Below are 12,756 nucleotides of genomic sequence, written 5' to 3' on the forward strand. Positions count from 1 at the left end.
CCGCGTGTCATCAATCCAGGAAGTCTCCACCTCCAAGGGACTCGTTGTATAAACATTGCGGAGCGCGATTACACCTGTCTGGAGGAGTGTTCCTTGATTTTGTGCAAAAGTTATAATTTTAAAAGGTGTTTTACTTTATGTATAGTTATAATAGAAATGGTAATTTAACGGCACGGGCTTTGACGTTAATATTGTTAACCAGACGGAAAGAAATATGCAAACTTTGTTGCTTTATTAGGAACTTCATTTTAGATAAGATAAGATAAGAAGATAAAACCTATAATACACCAACCCCTACTTCTAACACATCCGCTCTAGATAATGCAAAGCCTTAACTAATTTCAGATCGAAACATAAAGCTGGCGGCACAAAATGTCAAACAGATGAGAGCAATTTGACATTAACGTTGAGAATCGCTGCTCTGCAGCTGCTCAATCAGCCTTTTGCAAGAAACCAGATACTTATTAAGAGTGTTGACTGATGCGATCAATTGTTTCACCGCAGGAGTAAGTTGATGGCGCGCTGGAGCCTCTGTATGGGGTGTGAAGTGCTCGCACTTGTGTCGAGAATCAATTTGAATGTTGAGAATTAGCCTCTGTCGTTTTACTGATAAACCTCCAATACAAAAGCAGTTTTTCAGCCAATCACAGTAGTAAGATGGAACAACTTTAGATGTGAAAAGTACACATCCAGGGTAATACCTTACAATTGAGAGTTTTACTCTGCCATCCACATCTTTCATATGTAGATAATTAGATGCATCCCCATATAACCAAAAAGATAATATAGAGCAGGAAGTAAATGCTGTTTACTTTAATTTACGGTCACTTGATAAAATCAAATTACAATGATATCAAATTTGAGTTTGTGTAGGCGAGAAAAGGGACCACATGGGATTTTAAAAGGTCACAGGTCAAAACCAGATAAACCCACAATAGAAAATATGAAGGACGAACTACTGAACCTTCTGTGATTAGAAGTTTATTAGTTTGAATTTCTGCACATTTACACTTAAAAAAAGAGTTATTACTGTTTGCAACATGGTTTATAATTATCTTAAATGTAATAGATAATACGGATATTTGGAATGAACAACGTTTCAATAAGGTGTAAAATCTAATTGTTTGGTAAATTTGAAATTGTGAATTGTGTATAATGTCAAAAACAGAAGTTAACAGCAGAGAAACAGGCTCGAAGAGGTTAAAGTGATATCCGAGTCCAAGAACTCCCATGTATTGTTGAATAAAAGTAGATAATAGTGTGCAGTTTTCCTGATGTGCTTTTATAAATGCTTGCTCATCTTTATGTCATTTAATGGCATTTAATTTGTTTGTATTGATAATGTATGAGCAAGTAACTGATCATCAGTGCATCAGTTTAGCTGTTCTGAGAATACCATTTAAAACTCAATTCGCAATCAGCCATTCATAATAAATATCTTCTTCCAACCAGCAGCTGCAATTGGCGGGTCAGTCTTTAACACAACAACTCGTGCTGCAGATGATAATGGCTGGCCAATTATTCGTAATAAAGGGGGTTCGGGTGGAAGGAAGGAAAGCTTATATAGAGAGCAGATCAATACACCAGTTGGTTCCTAATGAGGGAAAGAATTGGTCCAAGTCAAGCAGATGGAGATCCCATTCTGCCTGGGGTGGTCCTTTCCTGCTCTCTGTCAGCAAGGTATCACACTGACGCTGCTGGGTTCAATAGCGCCACGTCGTTTGTTACATGAAGGTTGCATCATTTGAAACATGCTTTTCTTTTATGCATCTGGCAAACTTCATCCTCCATCCTAGCCTCCTTCATTCCACCATCTCAAGAAAATCATGAACATCACAAGCGGCAGATTTAGAAGAGCAAGAAGAATAATGGCTGTCTGTCTTTCACCCCCTCCTTCTTTTTAACCACCCACAGCTGCCAGCACAGGACAGTAAATCCTTCCCTTCAGTGGTGTGGCTACATGCATTTATGCTTTGGTGTTATACACATTTAATCAACAAAAGTCAAACATTAAACATGACACATTTTTACATGTATAACTGAGTAAAGTGAGGGTGAAATAACAATTATCACACCACAGATGCGGTTTCTACACATGTCTGACTTTTCTTTTTTTCTGTGGGGCCTTGTGCGGGGTGGGGGTGTTATTTATGGCTGTTCTGTGCAAGTGGACATGCAGACACACTCACGCACATGCACGCGCGCACACACACCTACCCTTTCATAGGATGAAAGGGCAGTCACACTGCCTGCAAACATGATTTTACAGCCTTGGGTGGAATGAGTGGTGGAGTAGAGAATGAGGACAGAGTGAGTACAAAAGGGAAAAGCCCTTAGATTTACAGGTCCCCACAGCGATAAAGCAAACCATGCACCAGAATACATTTTAAGTTGCTCTCTGCAGACACATGCGTTAACACAATTGTGCTTAAACGCATAAGGCTGCATGTAATGGATCCATAAAAACAATCATTAAATCCAACACTGTACTGAAGTTTCCTGAAACCTGGTCTGAATTAGCTTTAAATTCCAAATACCAAGCAATCAATGAGCATATTCATTGGTCGTTTCAAAAGAATCAAACGAAATGTAAAACAAATGGCAGAATGTGTCGACTGCAACAACCCAGTGAATTTACAAACATGGTGTAGAATAGAGCAGAACGTTTTCCGTGGCGCACGCTGCCTCTAGTGGCAGCAAAATGAACTAAAGTAAACTAAATAAATGAAAGCGGTAAAGGCTGACCTCTGCTGGTAGAAGATAAAAATAGCTTTTAATTCAACTACTACTTAAATATTTAAAATCCGATTCAAATTATGCAGGTTAATTTTATTTATTTATTCTCACTTTAACAAAATAGTAATAAATCTTTAACACTATAAAACAATCCTACCTTCTCTTGGAACTGTTCCTGGGAAAGGCAGTCGGTTACATTCACACAGCCCAACAGACAACCTGTAGGGTATTCCTTTGGGAAATTGGGCACTGAACAAACACAGAAAATAAAATTATTATTAACATGCCTGTTGGTTTAGTTCTGTTAGATGTACCTCTTCTGTAGATGCTGTGGTACATGGCTTCAACTTCAGCGACCTCCTGAGGCGTTGGCTTTTTAGCAGCAGCAGCGATCCAGAGACGACCCCGGTGAGATGTGTACCAGGTCCGCCCCTCAACTCTGCACAAAGTAATACACATCATGAATATACAGTGGACAGTAAAAGATTAGGCAGCCTCAAACTTTAAGTGTAAAAAAAAATTATTAACTCCCACCATCTTAACATTGGAATTAGTTCATTGAATCTAAAAAAAACAAACATTTTCATTTTAGTTTCTTATCACTCAATCTTTAAAGTGACCCGACAACAAAAGAACATTAAACAGAGCTCAGATTTCTTCAAATGTTAAATAAAAAAGAAGCATAATTAAGGAAAAAGATCTAATAATGAATCTTAATTGTCTTTGTCAATAGTGTGGAACATTATAAACGTTTGTCAAAACACAAAGATAAACCTGAGTCATGAAACAAAGACGTATATGGGCACAAACAGAGGAGATAAAGCACTATAGAAGAAGAACATACTCTCCACTTGAAAAGCTTGGAGAAGGTTCTGCTATGTTTTCGAGTTCTATGATCAGTACAGGCGCTGAAAACCGTTAAGGTGAAAGGTCAAATGTATTCAGCCATATATCACCACATTCAGAAGACAAATATCCGAGACCATCAAGAAGCTGCAACTTGGGTAGTGCAACAAGACACTGATCATAAACATAGTTCCAAATCACAACAAAAAGTTACTGCAAATCAATTGGATTGGGCGCCAGCCTGATCTTGTTTCAGAGTCAATCGTTTATTCCAGTAAACTAGAAAATATGCTTTCAAGTTAAAAAATAAATCATTATTTATCAGATTTGGGATAGCTTTCACCCTGAATGACATTAAAAATATAAATAAAAACAAAACATTTAATTTAGAGTGCCCAAACCTTTGCAGGGTTCCTAAAGCTTAAGTGAAATCGAAGACTGTAAAAAAAATGGTATTATATTTAAGACCGACTCTGCAATTAACCAAAAAAAAAAAAAAAAAAAAAATACATTTTTATAGGAATAATCAAGTTAAGGGAGAATGTTAAACAAATTTTAACAAAAAAATCTTGCAAAAAAATACACTGTGCCTTGTACATGTTTACTGTTAACGCTTCTAGCCATGAAGAGAAATATATGCCAAAGCAAACGTGTCTTTCTGAAGTTGTTCCATGAACTGTGTTAAAGTAAACACACAACTAAATCTGCTGTGAGAGTCCAGGCTGAAACCACTTAACTGTTTTGCTAGTTCATTTATTGTGAATGTGCGTAAATCATTTAAAAACATTAATGTTATCAAATATATGATGAATTTTAAAGAATTGAAACCAACATAAAATCTCACATTTTTTCACAGGACTTTTATTTAAGGCATTTTAATGCCAATTAATTATTTTATTTTTATTAATTTAAGGCTGTACTTTATAAGTTCATGAAAAATGTTTCCGATGTTGACCTACCTCTTGATGCCTCTGATCAGGAGTGAAGCCCAAGGTTGGTGCATACTGAGACACAAGCCCGCGTCAGACATCTCCTGGAGCTCCTTGTCTTGAAGACGCAACCGTGAGCGTTCTTCTTCTCTTTCATCCTTCACGACCGGCTGCACCTTCTCTGTATTCTTCTTGTAGTTTTCACCGCCTCCCACGTCCACCCACTTTGAAAAAAAGCAAATCCGGTTAAGAATCATTGCTCAATCTGTTTTATCGTCTGTTACTAAGATGAGAAACAGAAGATATTCTGAATACTGTGAAACTCGTGTTAACCATTTTGAAAAAGTGTTTTCTTTAACTTTTATTATTTAGGTATTAAACAAAAAACTCAGTATATTAAACTCAGGCAGGGTTTCATTACAAATAGATCTATTAAGGTATGATGATCATTAATAGCGATTCAATTAGTGTGATAAGTATGAGTTAAAGTTAAAGTATTTTCCTGGCTAATGATAATTAGCTCAGTAAAGATGTCATGCTTAAGATAAATATAAAAATATATATATAAAACATGTAAAAAAAATGTAGTCATACTTGTGGTGGCTCCATCCTTATGTTGGGGTTAACAATCTGTCCGAGAGCTTGTCTTCCTGCCTGTCTATCACCATGAAGTGGTGATTTCCCTGAGGAACCACTGTTCATCTCCTTCAAGGTCTCATCCAATCTGCATACAAAGATCGAAATAGAAGAAAAGATTGAAAAGAAGAAATTGACATCTTAAAATGTGATGAATGAAGGCGGACACTCTCTCACTTACTTATTGTAATACTCGGTGAGGTTGCTCCCCTCATCGATCACTTGTCTGCCAGCAAAATCCAAAGTGATCCTTCTGTCTTTGCGAGACGAATGACGGAGCTCCCTCAGCTCTTCGTCCCTCTTCCTCAGCTTTTCTCGCTCACCGGGCGACAGCCACTGATTGGATTCAGTGGCGAAGTAGTCAGACTCATCATCGAGGACCTGGGTTCTCCTCACACTTAATTAACCACAAAGCACGGACAGGAAAATGACTTGTTGAGTGACAACAGTTAAAAGGTTAAACACAAACCATCCTAACGTACCTATTTCTGTCATATTCCAACAGCGTGTCTTTGTGTTGAACAGCTTTCTCAAACCCAGCCTTCACTTTAGACTCTTGGTTAGGTAGGTAGTCTCTGTCCCCAAGATCTACAAGAGTTTCCATTCATCAATTTATTCATTTTTGAAAGACAATAACTTTGTGACACTTACCTCCCATTAGCTTCTTTTTCAACTTCTGGCTTTTGTTGGAGTCTCGTTGCAAAATCTCCTGCTCTTCGTTGGTGCAAACCTGATGAATACAATCATTTTTCAATATTACTAATATCCTTTTCTCAGCTTCATAAAAACTATGATGAAAAATATTTGTAAATTATGTACTTTTTAACAAACAATATGTGACAAATTGAGCAAAGAATGTCTAACCTTGAATTGAAATAATACAATTAAGCAGTCACGTATACTTTTACCTTCCTTTGCTTAACATTGAAGAATCATATAAAACAAACATACCAGGTTTCCGCAGAAGACGCAGGGTCCAGAGCCTTCTTGCTCACACACGATGCGGCCACAGCTGATGCAGTTGTTGATCAGCTTGTGCTTCTGAGCAAGGCAATCACAACCGTGTCGCCCTGGCAGTAGGACGGTAAATCTGTCCTCCCCCTCTTTAGCATAGAGGTTGACAAACTTGCTTTTCTTCTTTGTCGAGGAAGAGCTTTCTTTTTCCTGAGCCTATCATTTAAAACAAAATGTTCATATTTATACGCCACAGAGAAAAATGAGCAAAAGTAACTCAGTTTACTCACCCGAACAAGGTCAATGGGGGTTTTGACCAAGTCTGGCTCGGGCACCGTTTGACTCACTGGTATTGGCTCAAGTTTGTTCCTGCCTTTGCGTTTAGTTTTTTTCTGGGGGTCTTTGTTTGCATCTTGGAAATCTAGATACCAAAAGATAAAAACGTTTATTTTCCGCACATATAAAAATATCTCTCTTTTACAGTAATATTGCCCCATTTTAATTTTTTTTAACTTAAAATTTGTCACTCCATTTACAGTATATTTTTCTCTGCCTGATTTAGAACATTTCTTCTTCTTCAACAGACGCACCTGGTGTCACTGGATCTTTCAGATTGAACATTTCAGGGGAAGATGCATTTGGTCTTTGAGTCTTTTGCAGTCTTCTGAGGAGCTCATCAATGAAGTGTTTCTTTTTTCCATCAGTGCCCTGAAGAAGGTCCCCCACATATTCCTCTATCTCCTCGGGACTGTCAATGGACAAGATATATCTGTGAAAGAAGAGAATACTTTAAGCATATTTTATCCAATAGGAAAATACCTCATTATCCTCCTTTTGATTTATTAAAAATCTCATCTTCTCTTGTACAATGGGTTACAGTATTCAATAAATTGCATTAAAGTTTTTATATAATACAGTACACTTTCTATCATGATCAATTTTAATTCTGTATTCTTCATTCTTAAAGCTTCCCATTTTAAAATAATTTTATTGTATTTTTGTGTAAGAGTAATTGTATTTACATAGCCAATCTGAACAACATGAACACCATGCTCAGGTTGATAGTGATTTGAAATGTTTCAATGTTGTCATTTACCATTTATTTTGTCAGTCACTACAACGGATGCTATAAAATCACCACAATGGCTCGGAAAACAAAAACTCAAATCTGCCATTTCAGATCCATGAACATGTTTTAAAACATTTATTTTCTTCACAAGTGGTTCTTTAAAATGTTAAAAGTAAACGTAAATATCAATATAAAATCATAAGAGTCAGAACATGAAATGGACTCACTGGAAATATACATCACAGTAATACGTTCTGAATCACTGATAAATAATAACAAGACGTTCTAAATACATGCACTTGAAGAAGTTCTCGTATTAAAATGTCATGATATTGTGTTTGATAATTCAGATTGACATGACAGTTCTTCGTGGCAGAGTGTCTTACACAAACCACTGCTTCAATGCGCAAAAACACCAAGAGAGAGTGAAGTTATACACAGACACAAAGACAGTCCACATAATAATTGCAATTGTTTAATAAAATAACATCAAGAGAATGTTTTAACAGGCGAAACCAGCTGGCTAGCTTAGCTTAGCTGCGTGGCATCTACCTGACGATGTCTTCACAGGCCTCCAACCCAAACCGGTGCTGCAACTGGTCCAAACACCACTGCAGCAGTTGATCCGACATTAGTTCGATCTTTTATTTCACTGTCACGATCCCAGAGAAGAACTACGACTGTCGGGAGTTTATCTATTGGAGAGTGTTTCTTATCGGCTCTAAAACATTGTTGCACAGACCACGGTGTTACACTAAATATCCTCCGGTGTTACTAAAGAGGGTGTAGTTCCGCACTTTTCAATCAACCCGACGAGTCAGACTGACAACTACATTCATTTATCATTTTTTTCCCTTTCTTATAATATGATCAAACAGTTGATTATACAAATTCACAGCACATGGAGAAAATAAATAAATAAATGCCCTTTTATTTTCAAGTTTATTGTAACAGTGAAGCATTATGGGTAGGAAAAATGACATAAAGCTTACTTGACACTTTTATATAACCGCAACAACACAGGGAGACATTTGTATTGTTTCTTGTTTCAAATTTACTAGTTGACAGAAAACATCATAACATCCTTTTTATGAAAAAATAAAGATTATTATGTTTTGGTTCTATGAGAATACAAAATTGCAGATGGTTATCCAGAATTCTTCAAATAGATATATTAGGAAAGACAAATATTTTTTTCACAACAAGAGCAAATTTATCTTTTTATTGTGAAAAGTTAACTGGAAAGACAATAAAAAACAAACATAAACACGAAAGTATTTTACTTGTTTAGATGTATAAAAAAATAGGAAAAGAAGAATATTTCATTTGATCATTGCAGAATAAATCATATCATTGAAAAGTTAATCAGTTTTAAAGTTAGTAAAATATACATTTTTGCACTAGCAAATGTGTCTTAGTTAAGATGGTTAGTCTCTGTAGGAATGAGTACCTTAGTTAATAGTTTTATTGTGTATGAGAGATGAACACATTAAAGGTTTAGCTTTTCATGCCTCGAACTCTGGGGGCGGACAGAAGAATCCCGAGCGTCACCATAATAAGGATGAATGAAAAAACCACCAGAAAGAGACGGTCAAGCACAGACGCTGCAAACTTCCACTCGGAACGGACAGTCCCGGCGACCTCCTGTGCACGGAGGTGTTTGGTGATGTGGCGCACCTCCTCCAGGATCTTGCCCACCTCTGGCTCCACAGTGCCTTCCCCTTTGGAGACAAGATTCACATCTTCTCCTGCGTGATCAACCGGACCACAGTCTGAGGACGGAAAGTAGTTATAGGGAAATCTTAGCCAAGACAGCAGGGCTTAAGACTACTCACCTGGACGCTTCATCTGGAGCAACCAAGCGCACCATTTCAGGAGGAACTCCCGAGCCTGAAGAGAAACAGCACAACACCATTACCATTGCATGTACATGTATGTGAAATAACACTGAATAAAGAAAACAGTGATGATAAACGATTAATTAGAAGGAGCAACATTTTTATTTTAGTCTAAATGTAAAAAGAGCCTGTTTGACTCATGAGTCACGGATGAACAAATGCTCACAGAAATATGTTATAAACATTGCTCGCTGACAACGACAACAACACTTGTCAAAATATCATCACAGTTCATCTAAATGGTAAACTAGTACAAACCAGTTAATAGCCTGTCATTTCCATAATGTCTCAATCGAATTTCCTTGTTTGGATTGAACATGAATTCATTTGTCATGTGATTGGATTTAGAAGACGCGAACCGATTACTGATAAAGTCATTTATTGTGATGGTTCTGTGGAGGAGCTGTTCTGCTTGTTCACATATGTTGCTACAGGACGTAACATCCCTGCTGTTTCAGGCTCTGTTTCTTATTACAATATATTGTGTTTTATATGCGATATCAACAACACCTACCCACTTAGGCATTTTGTGTCCATGGGGGTCATGGTGGTGCAAATGCAACACCACCACAGTAGCAATGATTGACAAGCCAACAATGACCATTGAGGTAATGAAGTACTGAGCTGGTAAAAAGCACAAAGAATATTATTGCTACGGATAGGCTGTTCAACAAAAAACAAACAACTGGACAAAAAAGACATGGAATGATAATTAAATCTCTTTCCCCATCTTTCTCTGTCTCACACGTATATATGAAGCTGTGATTCTCAATGTGCATCTGGACACAGACATGGGTTGTAAAGCTGCTTTGAGTGAGTTGAGAGAATGTTTGTCTTTTGTATATATTTAATAAATGATTTCTTGATTTAATCCATAGCTTGTCAATTAGTGGAATTGGTGGGTCCAGAGCAGTTGTGAATCCCTACGATAAAGAATGATCAAAAAGAAACTCTTTGACAAAAGCCAAAGACAAATTCATCCCTGTTCACCTTCAAAATCATGTATTTAAGTCATTTACGTTTCCCCCCATAATTACATCCCAGGTTTTTGTTTCATGAATTAATCCTAATTGTTATCTAATTAACACTGAGCCTTGAAAAAAATGTAAAAAAGTTAAAATAAATTCAAACAAATACATAATCACAAAGTGTTAAGTAAAACATGGATTCACGGCCGCCTCACCTATTAAGGGCACAGAATCAGATGTCGGTGGAATTATTTCGTTGATCATCAACAGAAGGACCGTGAATGAGAGCAGAACTGTCACCCCTGAGAAGAATACACAAATACACAAACAGTCAAACAAAAAGATATACTCTTCATGCTTCTTTTGATTACTGTTATTTATCTCCTGCTCATCTTTTCTTCTTTCAAACCTACCATACGTGGAGTGAATGCCTTTTACAATGTGCAATAATATAATAGCACAACCATGGCATCAGACCTTTTCTATTCATTGTGATAGCCAATGTCGACCTCACAGCACTGCACCGCTTTTCAATTCCGTTCACCCATCTAATTAATGATGGACGATAGAAAGACATCAAGTAAAAAGCACAGTCCACACACACACCTACACTGTCAAGTCTTATGATTAACACCGGCTACATTTCTCCCTTCCATTTATTACACATATCTTCAATAACCTTTATGTTTTCATTCCATCCCTCATAATGTTTGGAGTAAAAGACATTTTTGTACAAAAGGTGTTTCATTTGAATGTACAAAATAATAATGAATAAGCATATAATCCAAACCAAGTGGGATCTTGGCTCCTGACTCCACTGGCAGGATGAAGACTGTGATGGCCAGAGCTGAGAGCAGGATGCACGGGATGATGAGATTGAGGCCGTAGAAGAGGGAGCGTCTACGCAGGACCAGGGTGAAGGTGACATCAGGGTAGGGCTCCGGACAGCAAATGTACTGTTTTATGTTCAATTTCCCTGAACTGTCTAAGAGACAGAGTAAAGCAAAGCAAAGTAAATATTGAATGTGAAAACAATAAGAATAATTTGAGCAATATTATTACTTTTTCACTGATTTATAAATATCAGTATTTGACTCTTTCAGCACGTCAATATGAACAGTGGTTGTCCACTGTCATCAATTGCTCTTACCCACAACATCCCATTCTTTGTTGTTGGTGTAGTCATCCAAATTCAAATCTCCCAGCTTCAACTCGACTAGGAGGCCGTTGTAAGTCCAGGAGCCAAATTTCATCTCACAGACCTGGACGTCGAAGGGGAACCAGCGGACATCAATTTTGCAGATGCTCTGGAATATTGCTAATGGGGTGGAAACATGTCATACATGAGATATCACTCACTCACCTCTATCGACTTTTAACCTTTTTTCAGAGAGCACAGAGAAAAAAAACAAAACAAGCGTGCCTACACAAAACCTTCAGGGATGTAGTTCACCGCTGTGGGTTCATGCCTGACTTGAAGGTGTCATGGAGGCTTACAAAAGTAAATAAAGATGTGTACTTCTGCATTTGTAACAAAGAAGTGAAAGTACATGCCAACCGGAGACTAATTGAGAAATTGAGCAGGAGGAAGTGATACTACACATCGTGTGTAGCTAAAATAGAAGTTGAGTAGAACAGACTGTGCTTAATTAGCAAATACTTTGTCTGCAAGAATGAGTTAAGTTCCCTCTTTTGAGTTTGCGATAGAAACGCTAAAAAGCAGAATTTATTAAAATAAACAGGCAGCTAAAAACAACATTAAAAAAGTTATTAAAAAATGAATGAAACATGTTATTGAATGTCACCTGGTGGAATGAGAACGCATTTTCCCTTTGGTTCGACCAAAATATTGGTTTTAAATATGCTATCAAATCCTTCGGTGGCACTGTGGAAAAAAGCAGAATCATTTCACTCTGCAATCTAATTCATCCAGCATTTTTTTCATCAGCTTCACACCAATGAAATACAAACATTATCAATGTGGTTTGAACTTATTAACATTATTGATTTACCTGTTGTAAAGCAGAATGTCTGGCTTCCAGAGTTGACTGGGTTTAAATCTTAAAGTGTTAATGCCACCATATTCCTGAGGGTCCCACTGCAGGGACTCGTCAGTCCAGAACTGAATTGCAAATATATGCACTTATTAGCAAGACAGTGAAACACAGACAAGCAGACTTGATCATATGTATTTTAACCCTGTATTGTTTTTGATTGTTAAAGAGCATTGTGACCCTGGTCTGAGAAATGCGCTTTAGAAATAATAATTACTTACTTACATTGTCGTTGTTTTTGCATTGTGATATTTCTAATTTTCTCTTCTATGATCATGGTTTGACATATTATCTGCTAAAGGAGAGATTAATACAAACCATACTTCTTTCCACAGCTATGATGTCACTATTTTATGCCTCGTCACACTTGTGCAGTTAATTGAAAGTTGAAAAGGCTATTTGCTCTTTCAGAGGTTCACATCTGGCACAAAGTCATCCCTGCTCCCCTCGTTCCTTTTCCATTCAAGCAGTGATTAAAAACCCCATCAGTGATACTATTATAATAACATAAGTGGTTTGAAAGTATGAAAACATAACATTAGCTCAGCCTTTTCCCAATCAGTAAGTATAAGTATTATTGCTATTTATCTTAATTATCTCCCTCTGTGTCATCCTGAACTCCTTTCAAAGGTTTCTAGCAAATTCCTTTCCTTCATGTTTTTATTT

General features: G+C 37.1%; 2 protein-coding genes across 2 annotated transcripts in view; both read right to left on the reverse strand.

Moving 5' to 3' along the window:
• The window catches only part of trip4 (thyroid hormone receptor interactor 4), a 62,512-nt gene extending 54,601 nt beyond the window's left edge, over window positions 1-7,911 (reverse strand). The window contains exons 1-11 of the mRNA XM_087794503.1: window positions 7,723-7,911; window positions 6,692-6,870; window positions 6,392-6,522; window positions 6,099-6,317; window positions 5,799-5,877; window positions 5,630-5,735; window positions 5,329-5,544; window positions 5,106-5,235; window positions 4,542-4,735; window positions 3,051-3,175; window positions 2,894-2,985 (exon numbers count right to left, since the gene is read on the reverse strand). Coding sequence (XP_087650629.1) covers window positions 2,894-2,985; window positions 3,051-3,175; window positions 4,542-4,735; window positions 5,106-5,235; window positions 5,329-5,544; window positions 5,630-5,735; window positions 5,799-5,877; window positions 6,099-6,317; window positions 6,392-6,522; window positions 6,692-6,870; window positions 7,723-7,802 — 1,551 coding nt within the window. The 5' untranslated portion in view covers window positions 7,803-7,911. The remainder of the gene's footprint in view (window positions 1-2,893; window positions 2,986-3,050; window positions 3,176-4,541; window positions 4,736-5,105; window positions 5,236-5,328; window positions 5,545-5,629; window positions 5,736-5,798; window positions 5,878-6,098; window positions 6,318-6,391; window positions 6,523-6,691; window positions 6,871-7,722) is intronic.
• Window positions 7,912-8,377: 466 nt separating this feature from the next.
• The window catches only part of LOC148077759 (neuronal acetylcholine receptor subunit alpha-7-like), a 7,321-nt gene continuing 2,942 nt past the window's right edge, over window positions 8,378-12,756 (reverse strand). Inside the window, exons 4-11 of the mRNA XM_087794505.1 lie at window positions 12,049-12,158; window positions 11,842-11,921; window positions 11,187-11,354; window positions 10,827-11,021; window positions 10,252-10,338; window positions 9,583-9,692; window positions 9,006-9,060; window positions 8,378-8,942 (exon numbers count right to left, since the gene is read on the reverse strand). Of these exons, the coding sequence (XP_087650631.1) occupies window positions 8,668-8,942; window positions 9,006-9,060; window positions 9,583-9,692; window positions 10,252-10,338; window positions 10,827-11,021; window positions 11,187-11,354; window positions 11,842-11,921; window positions 12,049-12,158 (1,080 nt within the window). The 3' untranslated portion in view covers window positions 8,378-8,667. The remainder of the gene's footprint in view (window positions 8,943-9,005; window positions 9,061-9,582; window positions 9,693-10,251; window positions 10,339-10,826; window positions 11,022-11,186; window positions 11,355-11,841; window positions 11,922-12,048; window positions 12,159-12,756) is intronic.

The sequence above is a fragment of the Callionymus lyra genome, chromosome 6, assembly GCF_982586985.1.
Source record: "Callionymus lyra chromosome 6, fCalLyr1.hap1.1, whole genome shotgun sequence".
Lineage (NCBI taxonomy): Eukaryota > Metazoa > Chordata > Actinopteri > Syngnathiformes > Callionymidae > Callionymus > Callionymus lyra.